This window comes from Zootoca vivipara, chromosome 2, assembly GCF_965207765.1.
Source record: "Zootoca vivipara chromosome 2, rZooViv2.hap1.1, whole genome shotgun sequence".
In the NCBI taxonomy this organism is placed as follows: Eukaryota; Metazoa; Chordata; class Lepidosauria; order Squamata; family Lacertidae; genus Zootoca; species Zootoca vivipara.
The window spans coordinates 19,316,367-19,334,237 of record NC_142584.1 but is presented as its reverse complement, the minus strand read 5'-3'; the positions used below and the strand labels follow the sequence as shown (position 1 = coordinate 19,334,237).

At 46.8% G+C, this 17,871-nt stretch overlaps 2 protein-coding genes across 13 annotated transcripts in view; one reads left to right on the top strand and one right to left on the bottom strand.

Annotated features, from left to right (window-relative positions):
* Positions 1-500: 500 nt before the first annotated feature.
* On the top strand, positions 501-9,994 carry LOC118079612 (uncharacterized). The gene is made up of 4 exons (XM_035103946.3): positions 501-751; positions 3,172-4,184; positions 5,554-5,680; positions 6,795-9,994. Exons 2-4 carry the CDS (start codon positions 3,477-3,479, stop codon positions 7,796-7,798), a joined length of 1,839 nt encoding a protein of 612 aa, XP_034959837.3. The 5' UTR covers positions 501-751; positions 3,172-3,476; the 3' UTR covers positions 7,799-9,994.
* A 294-nt stretch (positions 9,995-10,288) lies between these two features.
* The window catches only part of IKZF4 (IKAROS family zinc finger 4), a 62,434-nt gene continuing 54,851 nt past the window's right edge, over positions 10,289-17,871 (bottom strand). For 11 of the 12 annotated variants that reach the window (XM_035103950.3, XM_035103947.3, XM_035103949.3 and 8 more), the window contains one exon: positions 15,824-16,779. In XM_035103950.3, the coding sequence (XP_034959841.1) occupies positions 16,031-16,779 (749 nt within the window). In that variant the 3' untranslated portion in view covers positions 15,824-16,030. Of the gene's footprint in view, positions 16,780-17,871 lie in introns of all 12 variants that reach the window. The other variant, XM_035103948.3, reaches the window with a different exon arrangement.

Here is a 17,871-nt window from a genome sequence, read left to right as displayed (position 1 = left end):
ACTCTATCCCCATTTCCACGTGGATAAATCATGAAAAGCAGGTCTCGGGAGCTGCACGCTCAGCCATAGATGTCAGAAGATGCGACTGCGTTGAAAATCCGTTGCTCAACAACCTCGGAAGAGCAACTGGTAATCTCAACGGACTCTGCTAGTTTTGGAATGGTTGTGGAAACATCCACGGCACTGTGTGTGATTTATTGTTGTTGAAACCCTGTGCAGTGCAGGAAGGGAACACGGCGCCTCTTTCCGTTAAGGTAGCACCAGAAAAGAGAACATTGGTGGGGTCTGTTTTTTTCGGGGGGGAGGGAGGGGGAGGAATTGGAACCAAACGAGTTTAAACCTTGCAAGCCCCAGGCTCTCGCTTTCTGCAGTGCCAGGGAACTTCGCCTTGCCAAGAGAGAAAAATCAAGCTCAACTGTTCCAAACACCCATATGCAAACACCCCTCTAAGGCTGAGACGCGTCAAGAGTTAAATTGACTGGCAGCCCGATCCTCAAACCAGTTAAACAGGAGCCCTTGGATTTAAGCCGGCTTAGTCCTATTGAGTGAGAGCTAAGCCCTGGAGAGGCCCAGGAAGCCGAGAGGCGGTGGGGGGGGGAATGCAATAGCCCAGGCGCCATCCTGCTCCGCCCTGGATTAAAAACCTCGGGATTTGAATTTTATTAAGGGGTGTGCAAGGGGGGGCTGAGATTGTGTCTGCAGGGCTCGAGATCCTCAGGGGTCCGCGCGGAGGAAAGAGCTGTGGGGAGCGGTGAGTTTCAGGGGCATCTGGGCAAAGGGGGAAGAGCTGATGCGGCTGCAGGGGAGGGAGAAAGGGGGGGGGGAAATCAGGCGGAGCCGAAGAGCAAAATCCGGGTTGGGGGGGGAGAGGGGAGGGCTGACAGAGGAGGCAGCCGGAGGGGGGGGGCTGATTCCTTTCCACGGATCTCTGCAGATCTGCGTGGAAAGCTTTGCAGGAGCAAGGGGAGGGGGACACACGCACACACTGGTCTCGCCTCTTCTTTGTGGAGTTGGGAAACGACGGCCGTGGTCTGTGCAAGCGGGAGGGGGGCCTCGCTTGTGTGGGGCCTGCTCCATGGAGCTGCTTCTCTCTCTCTCTCTCTCCCTTTGTCCAGCGTCGAGCCGTCCGCCCCCAACTGGCTGCACCGAGTCCCAAGCAGCCAGGCTTCATGGATGCCATGCCTTAAATGCAATGCTGCTTCTGCTGCTACCACCACTACTAATAATAAAAATGGGGAGGGGAGGCGGGGTGTGGGGGGGAGGGGAGCCATGGTGGGATTAATTTAATTCCGAAAAAAAAGACAAAAGGAGACAATCCAGAGTTTTGCGTTTTGCTCGCTTGTTCGCCGAGTGGGAGGGAACGGAAGGAACCTTCTTTCTGCTGAATGGTTGCATTCAGGGGAAACTCCCTCCAGCGGGAAAGGCAGGATTCCCCCAAACTAGGGTTTCTTCCACCAGATCCGCGCGCCCCCCCCCGCGCGCTTTGCTTACGGAACACCCCTTTCTTTAGGACTCCCCATTTCCAGCCACTCATTGAAGGAAGAGTCCCATCAGACTTTGCTAGTTTAATTGGGGTGGGCCAGAAATGGATAATACCGGTAGGATCCATGCACAGGCCCCATTCTCACGCACTTGAGGTGGAGAGTGGGTTTTGTTTTTGAATTGGGGAGGGGGAGCCCCAGTGGATACCGCTGCCTGGTGGTGGTGGTGGTGGTGGTGGGGAGGGGGAGCTCTGCAGAAACGTACTGTATTTAACTCCTGAGCCGATTAAGGAATCTGCATGCTGAGCCTGCTTTTGGTCCCTGAGACAATAACACCTCTGTTTTCCCCCTTCTGCTCCATTCCTACTCTCTGGGCTACTCCGCGTCTCATAAGAACTAAAAACAGCCGCCCTGCGACAGAAATAATTCAGGCAGCTCCCATGGATGGGAGAGGGATAAATGTGTCCCAACACAGCCATCCAGGGAATTGAGTAATATCTAATCTGACTCTTGGAGGCTGAGTGAAAGAAAACATTAAGAATGATTTCACCACATGTGTGTAGTTGTAATAAACTGGGCAGCAAAGATGTCCATATTGCGCATAAATTTGGCAGACACTTGTTGCCATGTGTTGCTCCCAGAGAATAACATGTATTTTTTTGTATACAAAAATAAATCCAACAGATTGTCTCATAACAATTAGTTAGCACACTCAAGCATCTTAAGAATTGATTTCCCAACATCAATGAACCAAATTCTGAAAGGAAGGAAGGAAGGGGGGTGGAGCTTCAGGAGTTGGACTGCTCCCACCCTCGTAAATCTTATCAAAAGATTTCTGGTACTATATCATTTTTTTACCCAAGTTTCCCCTTCAAAGACTCAGGCTGCAGACACAGCATCCATTTAAAGCACATTAGCAACAACACCCCAAACCCTGGGAACTGTAGTTTGTTAAGGATGCTGGGAATTGTCACTCTGTGTGGGGTGAAGCTTGTACCCTCCAACATTTCTCTGATGAAAATAAGGATGTCCTACCATACCTTCCAACATTTTTTCCAACAGAAATAGGAACGTCCTAAGGAAAAGTGGGACATTCCAGGATCAAATCAGAAACTGGGACTGCTTCTGTAAATCCGGGATGGTCCCTGAAAAATAGGGATACTTTGAGGGTCTATATAAGCTACACTTCCCAGGGTCCTTTTGTGAGGAGGGGGAAAGCTTTAAACGGAGGTTGTGTATGCAGCCTCACACCCAAGCTAGGCTTCATATGAACCTGGAACACACCACAACTTCAGTCTTGAAATGTGTTTTAAGTGCCAGAATTCTGCTTAACCTGTGAAAGAATTATTAAACGATACCTGTGGGAATGCAGGAAGCTGCCTATTTGTCCACCTAGCCCAGTGTTGCCTGCCATCTTACTGGGTTGCTCCAGCCACTCTGGGCAGCTCCCAACAAAAAAACAGTAAAAGCACAAAGCAACATCACACAAAAAAACAACTTTCCTCAACAGGGCTGCCTTCCGATGTCTTTTTCGAAACCACATAGCTGTTTATCAGTTTGACATCTGCTGGGAGGGTGTTCCACACTATCTGAAAGGGCCCTCTGCCTGGTTCTCTGTAACCTCACTTCTTGCAATGAGGGAACCCCCCAGATTAATTTTAATTATTATTTTTCTCTCTTTCTTTCTCAGGAACAAGCTGCAAGTATCTGAACAAGAACTCAGGCCTTGTCCGCAACCCTGCTGTTCAAACCCGCAAACACTGTCAGGAGCGTATTGTATACACTCGTAAGCACTAGATACAGAAAACAGGGGGGAAATAAATAAGAGTAGGAGAGGATTCCAAGTGTGAGAGTAGTTGAAGGGTTGGGCGGCTGAGAGAGTGGGGATAAATCTGTCTCCAGAAAGGTAAAATGGCTGAATAGTCGTGGGATGCGGCAGCCCTGGGTCTCCAGGTTCAGGAAAGGTTTGACAAGAAGACGAGGCCAGTAGCAAAAATGGAGAAAGAGGCCCCGGCAGGCCCCAGGCCAGCAGAGGGCTTGGAGGGAGCAGGAAGAGAGAGCTTTGCCATCCGTCCGGGAGCCATCCAGGAGTTACCTTGCTGGGCAGTGCCGCGCCAGGAGGGCAGCATACCTCAGCACCTGCAAACGCAGTGGCAGGATTTCCTGAAGACGATGCAGTCCCCTCGTGCAAGATGGGGGAACCCGCCATTGCCAGAGCTGACCTGCTGGGACGACCTGGTTGCTTTCGAGAGGGCGTTTGGCGCCTGCCAGTGGCCCAGAGGAGATGCTCTGAACCGGCTGATGCCAGCCTTCAGCGCGGAAGCCCGCCAGGCGCTGAGCAGCAGCCTGGCCTACAGAGACAAGCTAGACTACGGGAAGGTGAAGGCCGCCTTCCTGCAAGGGAACTCCACCGGCACGGAGATCCATCGCCAACGCTTCCGGCAGTTCTGCTACCAGGAGGCTGAAGGGCCCCGGGAGGTTTGCGGCCGGCTGAGGGAGCTCTGCCACTGCTGGCTGGAGCCGGAGAGCCGTACGAAGGAGCAGATCGTGGAGCTGCTGATCCTCGAGCAGTTCCTGACCATCCTGCCGCAGGAAATCCAAAGCCAGGTCCGGGATCGAAGCCCAGAGACCTGCGCCCAAGCAGTGGCCCTGGCGGAAGGCTTCATTCTGAGGCAGCAGGAAGGCGAGCAGCAGGAAGAACAGGTGAGGGTAGCAGCAAAAGCAGAAACAGGGTAAAAGTGCATGCCAGTGGTTCTCAAACTTTTTTCAGAATAAAAACTTGCTCGTGCCACACCAGGGTTTTTTGTTTTTATGATTGGAAAACAACAAGGATCTAGCAGCGCTCGATATATAACATAGAACACAACTATTGTTATTTATTGAATATATATACCACCCGAGACCCAGGGGTCTCGGGGTGGTTCACAGAATAAAATCAAGATATAAAACTACAAAATACATATATAAAGGCAACGACCCAATAGCTCCCCCCCCAAAAAAAACCATTTTAAAAGGGCATAGGATGTCAATCAGATCCACCAAAGGCCTGGTTAAAAAGGAACATTTTGCCTGGTGCCTAAAGGTGTATAATGAAGGCGCCAGGCGATCTTCCCTGGGGAGAGCATTCCACAGACAGGGAGCCACTGCAGAGAAGGCCCGTTCTTGTGTTGCCACCCTTTGGACCTCTCATGGAGGAGGCACACAAAGATGGTGATCTTTGTAAGATGATAATGGGACATCCAGAAAGTATAAAACAATGCAGCCACGTAAGAACGTGGATCATTCCCAAAATATAAATGAGCCTGTTACATATGTACCTTAAGTAGGTAAACAAACTCAGCGAGAGGCGTGAGCTTGCAGTATTGCTTGATGCTTTTGGAAAGATCTCTGCATATTCTGCAAAAAAATTTTTTTTGATACTATACTATTTACTACACTGAAATGTTTAAAGGTTTCTTAGATTGTCATTGAATCTTTCCACTACACTTGCTAGCCTCTCTTGCCACACCCTTTGAGAACCACTGTTTCTTTCTCCCCACCCCCTTTCTCTTTCTGCATGAAACCAAATGCCACTGTTGGGGTGTCATGTGGTTGGGGTTGTGGCTGCTGTCATGATAATAATAATAATAATAATAATAATAATAATAATAATTACTATTATTATTATTATTATTTATACTCTGCCCATCTGGCTGGGTTTCCCCAACCACTCTGGGTGGCTTCCGACAGAAGAATAAAATAATCGATTAAAGATTAAAAGCCTCTCTAAACAGGGCTCCCTTCAGATGTCTTCTAAAAATCTAGTAGCTGTTTTTCTCTTCGACATCTGATGGGAGGGCACTTCAAAATTCACCACTGTCCTACTGCATTTAACCCAGTCCTGTCCATCTGGACTGGCAGGAAGTTTCCTACCTTGTTCTTCATGATCTCACACACAGGTTGCTTTTAACTCTGCTGTCTCAGATCCATTGAATGGGTGTGCTAGGAATCGAGGTTTTCATAAATGCAAAGAACACCCTGTACCGCTGGGCTGTCAGCCTCTTTGTGAGCAGGACTTTCAATGCTGTTTCAGGGGCACGAGCCGTTCCAAGAGGTGGCTGTGGATTTTCCTGAAGCACGGAGAGCTCCGCTGGATGCCAGGCAGAGGCAGCTTGGCAGGGAGGCCAGGAAGCAAGATAAGGGCGGCGCCTGCCTAGTGGGTAAGGGTATTCTCCAGAACTCCCTCTGGTACAATTGGTGTTGAATTTTACAAGCTCTTGGTGCCCACGGAATAATGTGCTTATTCGCCAAGGGTGGAATTCTATGTTCCTCTCTTCCATTCATTCTGTCTGCACAATAATTTCAGCTCTCGAGACAGAACAATACCCCCTTTCCTCCCCGCCCCCATATGCTGTTCTGCAGATTCTCGGGACCCTCCCTAAGCCAATTTGGAGAGGGGGCGCTTGGGAGAAGGAGATTAGGCGACATCATGGCACAAGTGTAGTAAGTCCTGCTGCTGCTGGGTCTGATTAGGTGTATCCCACTCCTGGGGTGGATCTTCACTCATGGTTTATAATATTAAGGAATTATTAATTAATAATTAATAATGAATTAATAATGAATTAATTATTAATTAATTAATTAATACCTATTAAAAGCTTCCCTAAACAGGGCTGCCTTCAGATGTCTTCTAAAAGTCAGATAGTTGTTTATTTCTTTGACATCTGATCGGAGGGCATTCCACAGGGCGGGCGCCACCACCGAGAAGGCCCTCTGCCTGGTTCCCTGAAACCTCACTTCTCACAGGGAGGGAACCACCAGAAGGCCCTCAGAGCTGGACCTCAGTGTCTGGGCTGAGCTGAGTGAAAGGGGTGGAGACTCTCTTTCGGGTATACTGGGCCGAGACCATTTAGGGCTTTAAAGGTCAGCACCAACACTTTGAATTGTGTCTGGAAACGTACTGGGAGCAAATGTAGTTCTTTTAGGACTGGTGTTATGTGGTCTCAGCGGATGAGTTAAGGAATGGTTTTCATATCTTAGAAGGACACATTACATTCTACTTTTAACGTTCATAATGTGTTATTAAAATGGGTGCTGCAGAGCAATGAGGAACCAGCAGTACGGAAGCAGCATTTTTACAGAGAAAACAAGGAAAGGAATGGTTTTTAATTTACCAGTATGCCCTGTGACGTTTTAGAATGATATATCTAATATCGTTCTAATAACGTTGAAAAGGTCGGTGTAGATCCAGCCCTAGTTTTTTTGTCCCCATCTTCCGCCCACCTTTGTAATGGCCCACGGCCCAACATTGTCATTTGCCTCCTCACCCTCCAGGCACCACCAACACAGCCAGCAGAACCGAGGAGCAATTTGAACATCGGGGATCAAGGAGGGAGGAAGTAGAGGAAGAGGCGGCAGCCCCCGCAGCCCCAGAGGGAGCCCAAAGGAAAGAGAAATCCCACCTCTGCATCGAATGCGGCAAGAGCTTCACCCGACCCTCGGACCTGGCCAAGCACCTGAACGTCCACACAGGGGAAAAGCCCTACCTGTGCGTCGAGTGCGGGAAGAGCTTCAGCCAACTCTCGCACCTTACGAGGCACCAGAAAATCCACTCGGGGGAGAAGCCCCACATCTGCTCCGAGTGCGGGGACACCTTCAGCCAGCGGGCGTACCTTGTCAGTCACCAGAGGAGCCATTCGGGAGAGCAGCCCTACCGCTGCTCCTACTGCCAGAAGTGCTTCAGCCACCAGTCGGCCCTGAAGATCCACGAGCGCAACCACATGGGGCAGAAGCCCTACGCCTGCACCGACTGCGGGAAACGCTTCGTCTCCTCTTCCTCCCTCACCACCCACAGGAGGATCCACACGGGCGAGAAGCCCCACGCCTGCAGCGTGTGCGGGAAGAGGTTTATCCAGCACTCGAACCTCGTCTCCCACCAGCGGACGCACTCGGGGGAGAAGCCCTTCTCCTGCAAAGTGTGCGGCCGGAGGTTCGCCTACCCTTCCGACCTCACCAGGCACCAAAAGATCCACACGGGCGAGAAGCCCTACCCGTGCGACGAGTGCGAGAGGCGCTTCACCAGGCTCTCCGACCTGATTACGCACCAGCGGATCCACACGGGGGAGAAGCCCTACCGCTGCCTGGAGTGCGGGCGGAGGTTCAGGCAGAGGGGGGTGCTGGTGAAACACCAGAAGTGCCATTCGAAAGAGAACCCAAGAGGAGGCGAGGCGGCGGAGTCCCAACCCGGCAGCGAGTTCAAACTCTGCGAGATCAAGCAAGAGAAAGAAGAGCTGGAGAGCCTGGCAGAGTCCAGTTTGATTCCCTCTCCCAGCTCCTGATGCTCATCATCATTCTCTCACGCTGCTGCACCAGAGGGAGCAAAGATCTCGTAGGCTACCCAGAGGGGTTTTCACTGTGCTTTTCTTTCTTTCTTTAGTTAAATAGTTCTTTTGGTGCTGGCTAAAACTGGTCCCGAGAGTAGTTAGCCATTGCCGTCTGCCGCTTGGCCTGTTAAGGGATGTTGGGAACCGGAGTGGAGTATGTGCATTTTGTGGATGGAGAGAAAGGACACAAGCAATCCGCCTCATCCTCTCCCGCTTCACACGGCTGAATTGCCTGCTGTCACGGTGACCTTTGGAAGAAGCGGAGGCGAGGTGTGTACAGCAGTGAAATACACCTCTCCAAAGTAGCTGGCCTGTCTGTGTTTTGGCTGGATGCGAAAGGAACGAGAGGAAAATAGGATTTCCTCTCTGTTACCTTGAGGGAGAAGTTGTCTACTTTGCACGTCTCCAAAGCATAGATGGGACAATGACATCTTCAACGCCAGACATAGTTGCTGGGCTGGGCTGGAAGTGAATGCAGCTGCCAGGGAAAAAAATGAAGCCAGGGGTTGGGGAAAGGAGTCAGGATACCATAAGACCAATGGTTGTGGGGGCTGGGAAGTGTATGTGTGAGGTGCACAGCAATAATAATGGCATGGGCAGGTAAGCTTCCTTGCATTGTAGCAATGGTGGCGCCATCTTCTCCACATCTCTAGGCATTTGTGCAAAACCCAACGGGCAATCAAACAAGACAGGACTGCCGACCGTCACCTGCTTTTCATTCCTGCTCTTGCCCCCACCCCCACCTGATCACATCCAGACAATATGAGCTAGTCCTGCTCAGTTAACGGTATAAGAAGTTGCTTTAAAAATACTCTGGTCATTTGTAATGCCCAATCCGGCTGGCCACAGCTCCTCAAGCTCTCAGACAGGAGTCATTCTCAGGCTTCCTACCTGAAATGGCAGATGGTAGGGATTGAACCCAGGACTTTATTCCACGCAAGTTATGGGTGCTACCACCGATTTATGGGCTCTGAGCTCTGCTGGCTACAGATTAGACCCGAGACCTTCTTTTTTTTTAATGGCAAGCAGGCAGTCGCAGATCAATTGCCAAAATCGATTTTAATTGATTTTATGTAAGCCACTTTGGGAGCCTCTTTGGCTGAAGAGTGGTGTACAAATGCTCTAAATAAATACAAATAAAATATACGCATTGCCCCCTGCTACCCAGCTCATTAGCAGTTCGGCAAATCTGAAGTAGGCAACAGATTAATATATACCTCCCCATCTCAGTGTTATAGGAGAAGAAATTATGGGGCTGTACACTGGAGGAGAGGGGCAGGGCCTGCAATAACTAAACTTGGCTTGTGAACACTGAGATCCTGGAGCAAACAGAGCAATAGGATTTGCTTGGCTTCTGTTCATTCATCCTGAAGCTTTAAATATGGAGATTCGGTGATGGGAAAAGTGTGTCCTGAGAAATTGCCTCTGTTGAAGGCCTCAGAGCCCCACCAGGAGAAAAAGTTAGCTACCTGCTTTATTCAAGTGATTGGCCTCTTAAAAACTATTCTTGTTAGCATTTGAATGGAACTATTTGGGTTTCTCCCGAGAGCAGGATAGAGATTAGGTTAGAGAGTAACTGTTTGTTGTTCCAAAGCTGCAAGGTATTTTTAGAATGAATTCACCCAAAACCTTGGAATGGAACCGGCAAAAATATATATGTAAAAGATCTTTAGGCCAGGACTGTGTGTACTTTATGATTCTGCAGAGGTTTGGGAATAAACACGTGGTGGACCTCACCTTTTAATTTGAAAGGTTTTTGACTTTCATAGTTGAGAAAATAAGCTTGGAAAGTATGCAGATAGGAGGGAGAGCTCTGAGCCAAAAGCGTAGTCACCAGGAGACAAATAACTGGTGCCTTAAGAGGACAATCCGAACCCTGTCTACTCAGGAGTAAAATCCTACTTAATTCAATTGGACTTACTCCTAGGTAAGTGGGTTTAGGATTGCAACCTACTCTCCCCATGGTTGAACAAGCAGAATGGTGAGAATGTATGCCAATTTATAGACACCAGAGAGTTTACAGTATGTTTTCTTGGCATAGGACTTGGGTTTTCCCAATACAGTTCCCACAGCCCTACTTTTATGGAACTTCTGATATATAGAAATACTTTCAAATGCGGATGATTTTAATAAATAGAATCCTAAAAATTACTCTGGCCCATTTTTAAAACATTGAGTTTGTACCGTACTCGCGCGTGGCAGTTGTAAACCGTGTGTCTCACTCATATTAGGCATCTTGGGAACCTCTTCCTTTTTCAGGGAAACAGGGTATAGTACATGTATCTTCACAAGCACATCCGCTCATTTCTGATGAAATGAAAGTGTGTGTGTGTGTGCGTGTGTGAATGAATCGGCATGTGTGAATGAATCAGCATGGCTTTGTAAGAATGGGGAGCCAGCACAAAACTGGCAATAATCCAGTTAGGAAAACAAGAGACCAGACTGTTAAATTACTCATGTTTATTTATAACAGACCTTCAGCCAGTACAGTACAAAACTTAACAGTAGTATAATCTCCATTACACAAATATGTACTTACAATATATTACAGATACAAAAAAGCTTTTGCAGTAAGAGGTTTTTCTTTTATTTAAAAGTGAGCTTAACCCCACCAAAAAAAAAGGAAATAGAGTGCGACACCAGCAAATCCAATAACAATATACAAATGAAAGCTTGTTAGAAAGAAGAGAAGAATATTGTAGCGGGTTGGGGATATTGCACATCTTTTTGTTCTTCATACATCTGGTTAAAAAATATATAATATTTACACAAGTTAGAGACCTGGAGTTTTACAAAATTTCCAAGATTTGTTTTTTTAGGCTCTTCATACAGGTGAAAGCAAAAATAAAACAGAACACTGGTTTTCTTAGAAATTTTAGAGCTTTGTTTCTCTAAAAACAAACCTGTTTCCGTTTTCACAAAAGGGGAGAAGCAGGAGGTAAGTTGTGAAGTCTGAAACAGGATTCTTGCTCCCTGATTCATCACAGAAGCAGGTTTAAGAGAGATCCGTACCATTCCACAGTGCAGTAAATATAGTTCAACAGTGATGAGCTGGAGATCTTCATTTAGCTCAAGAACTACACAATATTTCTGATAATTTTTTAAAAAAAAAAACAACCAAAAGAAAACCAAAGAGTTCCTGCAGAGAGTGGTTCTATTCCCACTAAAAACAGGAAGAAAAAGTCTGAATGTGGGCTTTGTATGGAGGCACAAAGGGATATCTTTACTTTTTACAAATAGAAATCAACAGTAACAAATGACCCTTTAGGTGCTTCAATTTACCAGTGTGGCATTAATTGATGCCAAGTACCCAAGGGCCATCTTTGGCTTTCAAGAAGTCAGTACCCAACTATGAAAGCCGGTTTTCCTATTAATTTGTTGTTGTTGTTCGTGTCAAAGAATCACACTTGTATCCGGAAAACAAATCTGTAAAAATATCTAACAAGAAAAACTGCACTAATGTATTTCCTTCCCAATGTTATATGTCAAGAAGTCAATACATGCCCCCACGTCTTGACAAATGTATCAAGATGACAAGCATAGCTAGTTGGATTATGTTTTACAGTTTTCACAGCAATATTAGTCTCTGCATTGAAAAATAAAATGATGCATCTTCCCAGAATTTGGTCTACCGGAGCTGGAAAGAACTCTAATCTCACATGGAAAAGATGAGAGCATTGAGGATCACTTCTAGAACTGGAAGGGTAGATTATTTTAGGGAAAGAAACTCCATATTCTTAGCAACCTTCCCTAAGGTGGTGTTTCCGATGCTTTGTACTGTAACTCGCCTTCAGCCCAAACCAACATGGCTGTTGGTTGATGGGGAGTTGAAGCCCCCCCCCAAAAAATGTGGAAAGGCCCCCGGTTGTGTAACAGCTGCTCTTAGGTGTGTCTCCCCAAGCTCCATTTTACAGATTGAAATTTATTTATTTAAGTGCCTAGCATGAACTATGCAGCTGATCTACTAAGTGGGGGGAAAGCAGATACAAATTTTGCTCTCTGCTTTATTTCCACTTCTGCTTAAAACACTGGTCACATAATCAAACAAACAAACACCACACATAAGATTTTGCCTATGTCTGGGGAATAAGTGATCTCTTTCAATGGTTGGAGGACTTGGTAAATACCAACTTTTGTTTCGCCTTGATTGATGGACCAAAAAGTGCTTGCCAATTAAATATAGTGTTGCCGAAACACACAGGGAGAGACTCAAGGCCACAGCACAACCCAGCATGTGTGCCACAACCAGAGATCCAGACAGCCTCACGTACCTAGAGGGAAGTGCTCTTTGTCAGATCCTACAAGAGAGAATCTGCCTAGAAATGGAAATGACTCTTGCAAACACCATTCTAGGCCTAGATCCATACTAGGGTGGAGAGGGAGGAACAAAAACATGCACACAATTGAGTTTGCTTCTCTCATTACTGCTATACACACAGGTCTGCCTGGATCTGAAGATGTGCAAACATCTCAACTCAGAGATTTAATTCTACTGTAACATTTGAAGTTCATGTGACAAATGTTTTAGATCTTTCTCTGAATGCATTTATGTGAAAAAGCTACAATTAGTTTTCACAGGATGAATCCTATAAGCAAGATGCAAGAATCATCTAAAATACTGGCGTGTTAGGCGGTTCATGGAAAAAAATGTTGAAAACTCATTCTGGAAGTAGCTTTTTTTACTCGCTCATATACACAAAATGGGCCAAAACAGTCACTCAATGACACGTAAATGTCTTTAAAAGTTGGAAATCAGCTTTGAGGTTTTTTATTAAATGTAATAAATGTGCATTAGATTTCCAACATCCCGCTTTCACAAGTCTTTAGATAAGCCTTTCCTGAGAACCCAAATGTGTGTTTTAAAAAATAGCTAAGAAGCAGCTTTAAGATATGCTCTCACAGATTTCCAGGGGCACAAATGGAACACCTTGAGTTCATTCATTCAACACAATTATCTTACCAAACTGCTTGTGTTAATCTGACTCAAACCTTCATGTTTGCAAGATTTGCAGTGGACATATCCTAACTTTTAAAGCAGTATGAAGTCAAAACATTCAAAAATACAATGTATAATGGCTGGATCATAAGATGTCTCCAGTCACATGAGAAACCCCGTAACAATTCCCAGTACAGAAGTGTCATCCCCAGAATCACCACTGGGCAGTTTCATTCAGATAATATAATTTAATGAGCATCCAAGTCTTGGGAATTATTGAGGGGGGAACTATGCCATCTGAACTGATTCTTCGGTTTAACAATCACAAAAAGTGCTGAATACTGTACACCAATAGGAGATATGAGTGCTTTAAAAAAATCAATCAAAATCCTTTATCCAAGGGCCTAAGGAATAACAGGGAGGGTGTGGAAAGTACAATCCTCATTGAAAAGACAGGAAGTGGACTCTCAAGTCCCTTTAGCAATTTGGCAAAGTCTCCCAGCAGGTTCCATTTGTATTGCACAATAGTAATCTTAATGACAAGAATTTTAATATTCTATTCCCTCCTCGTCTGCTTGAAGCCACAAAATACACATTTGCCGGAACCAGCTCAAAAATGCCTTCTGAACCTCTAAGATACAATTCGTATGCTGAACCCAAGTGACAAAAGCAGAAGGGGAAAGTGACTTTGTACCAGAAAGGTTAAGTAAGAGCTTTAAGAAAGTGTGGCAGAACAGTGGAGTGCAACTATTTGAAGGAAGGTTCTCACCTTCCCATCTTCTAGAAGAATCCCCCGGAATATCTCATTTGTCAAGGCCTTTCCAGTTAAGCAAATCTGTCTAGCCTTGCAAGGGGTGGAGACAGCTTGGAAAATTTAGCATTTCACATCTCAAAAAAGCAGTCTAATAACAAAAGGGCAAAACCAAACAAAATGTTGCAACTTGAGGTGTTTCTAAGTAGAAAAAGAACAGCCTTTGGTTTATCCCACAAGGAAGCAGTTTGCTGAGCTGCTGTTGAGCAAGTTAGTTTTTATGCATCATGGGCATTTATCTAAAACCACAAGCCTTCTCCCCCTTGCTGTGTCCTAAGACTAGAGATACAATTTTACCTTTACCTCCCATCTCCTTCTGTCAGGCAAGGTGCTTCCAGCAGGTCAAGGTGCTGAGATGAAGGACAACACCTTGCAGAAAGGCAAACTTCCCAAGTTATGCTGCCTCAACGCCCAAGCCTTTACATCTGGCGATTATACTCTTAAAAGCAAGGATAAACAGAATTTCTGCTTGGGCTGGTAGGAATGACTGCATAAGCCTGACGTGGAGTAACAAATCTTGCCTACAGTCCACTAACAGCAGCACATCTTCAACCAAACTACAGAATGGAGGTTTCAGCCCTTCGTGGTGATCAAGGCTTTAAGACACTAAAGTACACAAAAGCAAGATTTTTCGGCGGGATCTGCATTGCAGAACACCAATGGCCCTCTTTGGCACCACTGATTACGTACCTGTGAGAAAATGGGAGACTCTGGCTACTGTGTAGATATTGGGCAGACAGTTTTTACCGGAAGTTACTCTACACGATTTTGTCCATGCCGCTGTATGCTTTTACGTAGCTTTACAAGACAAGGACCTCCCACCTTCATGGCTGCTGCTGCTGTCAAGAGTTTGCTAATTGAGTCCAAAAAAAACCACCATATGCTTTCTGAACACGGATCACTAAGGTTTTTGTTTGATCTGTGCAAAAACAAGGCAGCCCTTCCTGCTGGGAAAGAAGTCAAACCCCAAGCTACTTTGTGATAACCAATTCCTGGGCAACTGACTGGAGTGAGGCAGAAGTCAGGCACCAGAACGACAACAAAGAAGGGACAAGTCCTCAACACCCAACTCTAGTAGTTGCAAGGGAGGTTACTAAAAGCCACAGAGGCTTTTGCTATCTTGTTTCCTGCCTTCCACTGAAAGTCCCTTGATTATGTCTCCTAGGAATCACATCCAACAGGGTCATGTTTATTTATTCACCCTATGGAAGTTGCATGCTTTTGGAGAGAGAAGTCAGTGACATACACTCACCTAAGGGTTGAGGCTCACACCTTCTAAAACTTCCACTAAAAAAATGACTCTTTAAGAGCCGGCAGAAGGAAGCTCAGAGGACGTTAGCTCAAGCAACCCTTCTGGACAGAAGGTCACGCTGAACAACACGGACACCAAGCACATCCTTTTGAAGGAGGGCATCCCAGATTCTTAACAGCTGGGATGCAGAACATGCCCTTTAACCAGGCAATGCTAAGGTTCCTTCCTTGCATCCTGGGGGGGGGGGGGAATAGCATTTGCTTTCCTAATGCTGATCTTCAATTGAGCTTGCAAAGGCAGCACACTGGCAAACTTTGTACACGAACGCTTGCCACCTTCCTTCAGACTAGTTGGTGCTGCATCTCCTTCATTTTCACCAGAATTCGCCACCTTTTCTGTGCCCCGAAAGAAGAGACAGCACGTTTCGATACAAAGCTGTCATAAAGTAGAAGCATAGAGGTATAGAGTTCACGGGACCACAGAGTTCCTAGTAGGATACCTTTCTATGCTGTGTTTCACAGACACCCAAAAAAGAGGGAACACGTGGTTCTTCCTGACATCACCATCTAAGTGTAACTCAAATCGTGGCTTTCCTAGCCCCTTTGAAAGGGGGAAGTTCTACAAGAGTATATTAGCACCTGATCTGAGGTTCTTAATGTCTAACATGGTGGCTTGACAAGAGATACCTGAACTGAAATTCACCAAAAGAAGCCCAGAGAAACTTTGAATGGAGGAGGAAGGAGAGACAGACACGAAAGACACTAATATCTTGCTGATGTGTACCAGAGGTGTGTGTCGCGTCCCTCAAAAGGGAGGAAGCCCCTGGCAAAATGACATAAAGAAAAGGCTTGCATGACCACAAAATAGAGAGAGAAATGAAATTAATAAATAACAACTAGGAGTGGAAGAGAATCAAAAGCACAAGAGAACTTTAAAATCAATAAACAGTATTTAAATAACACAGCGTAGAAAAGGCAAATGTTATGAGCTCCTCCCCATCTCAAGTTTGTTGGATTTTTTTTTTAAGTTAGGGTTTTTATTTTTTATTTAGAACATTTCTCTTTTTTAGCCAAAGTCAGTGCAACGGAGTACAAAAGAAAAGAACGGCTCCATACCCAACGAGGATGGGGCACGAGAGATGGGGAGGGAGATTTGGGGAGGTGGGGAAAGAGGGGAGAGAGTTTAGGACTAGCCGACTTTATGCTCCCCTCTCACTATGTGGGAGGAGAACTCGTACCGGTCTTGGCTGTGATAGCCGCAGATGTTGCATTCGAAAGGGTCTCTGAAGCCGTGGCAGCCCATGTGGATAGTGAACATGACGTGGTCCAGGAACAAGATTCGGCAGTGCTCGCATTTGAAGGCTTTTATCTGTTCCCCTTCATCATTCACCACACGCAGGGCTTCTTTGGCTGAGCTGGGAGTTGACCGAGTAGTGGTGGGAATGATGCCCTCTTGTACTTTCGGGTCCTCTTTGGCGTAGGCCGGACTCTGCCGGCTGCTGGTGCAGTTCCCAATGACGGACAGCAGCGGCTGCTGTGAGCCCCTCTCCTCGTGTATGCTCTCAGTGTCCGTGGAATCCTGGCAGCCGTTGCTAGGTGACACCATGCTGGGCTCCCGAGATGCCCGGTACACAATCTGCGTCCCGTCGGGAAGGTCCTCGTGGCCTTCCGCAGCTTCCCGGCTTCCTGCTATTTCCAGCCTGCCCGGGAGGGGCTGAATCTGCGTGTAGACGGAACTGATGACGGGGGTGATCTCGGAGATGCAGTTGGTCGGCGGGATTCTGAGAGGGCGCAAGTGTTCTGCTCCCATGAAGGACAGGGATCCGCCAAAGCTCGTGTCCATGGGATGGTGGGCCGCCACCATCTCCACGTCCTTCTCGAAGCCGGAGCTGACGTCAAATGCCATGTCGGAGAGGCCAAACCGCATCTGCTTCTCTCCTAAGGCAAAGGACAAAAGGTATCAAAATACAAGTTCACTATACAGTCAATAATACGATGAGCCTGTTAGGGATGGAAGTCAAATAAGAGCACAGCAAAAACCTTGCAAAGAAATCTCTGGATGCAGCTATTGCCGCACATGCAGGGTGTTAATCTCTTGCCCCCACCAGTTCTTGTACGTAGCCCCCTCTTGTTCCTTTCAAATGCAAAAGGAGAACCTGAGAGACATGACCAACCTGAGCAACTGGCTCTCATTGGTCAGAAAGAGCCAGAGATCCTTCCTTCAAAAGAATCAGAGGGGAGAGAAGTTGAGCAGCTCCTGCTGTTGGGGGGGGGTCCCTCTACCATAGGGGTCCAGATTGGGTCTTCTATACCACCAGGAAGCTAACCTTCCTTGCTGTCTACTCATAAACAGACTAGAAATATTATATCACAGAGGCTGGGGCTGGGGCTGGGGCTGGGGTTAGTCCAGTTTCAGGCCCACAGTACTCTCTGGCTTATTTTGTATTTTGATCTTACCTTCTGCCTATTTCCCCCCCCCCCAACCTTTTATTTCTAATAAGGTTTCACAATTTAACCATGTGTGCAATTGCCAACCACAGGATTCTAGAACTCCCACGTGTCTAGACAATTGGAATTTACATTGCCGAAAGTTTAGGATCAGAGTTGTAAGAGGCTAGCATGTCCCTCCGAGCTCTGGGAGAGACTCGGGCAACGTGGGCTGCCTTTACATAAAGTTATAAGGGAGTAGTCTGGAAAATACAAGGTGTGTTGGACTCAGGGTTCCCGGTCATAAGGAAGTTGAGGGGGGTCTGCCAGGGAAATGAACAACCTTTCTTTGATCTCCAAGGTTGGGTAAAGCAGCCGAAAGCTAAGCTCGCTTTCCTCAGCAAGTTGTGTGCTGGCTGAATGGAAGAGTGTAGGGTGCGCTGGCTCAGAGCCTGTTTAAAAAAGAATGGGCTTTGGTGCTTTCCTGTTTCTGTCCCATCTGGTCTGCAAGAGGGTGTGGGAGGGTGCTGGAAGCAAGTACCGGATTAAAAGACTCAGGTGGCAGCACTGCAGGGCTGTTGTGCAACAGCTGGGGAAGGAAGC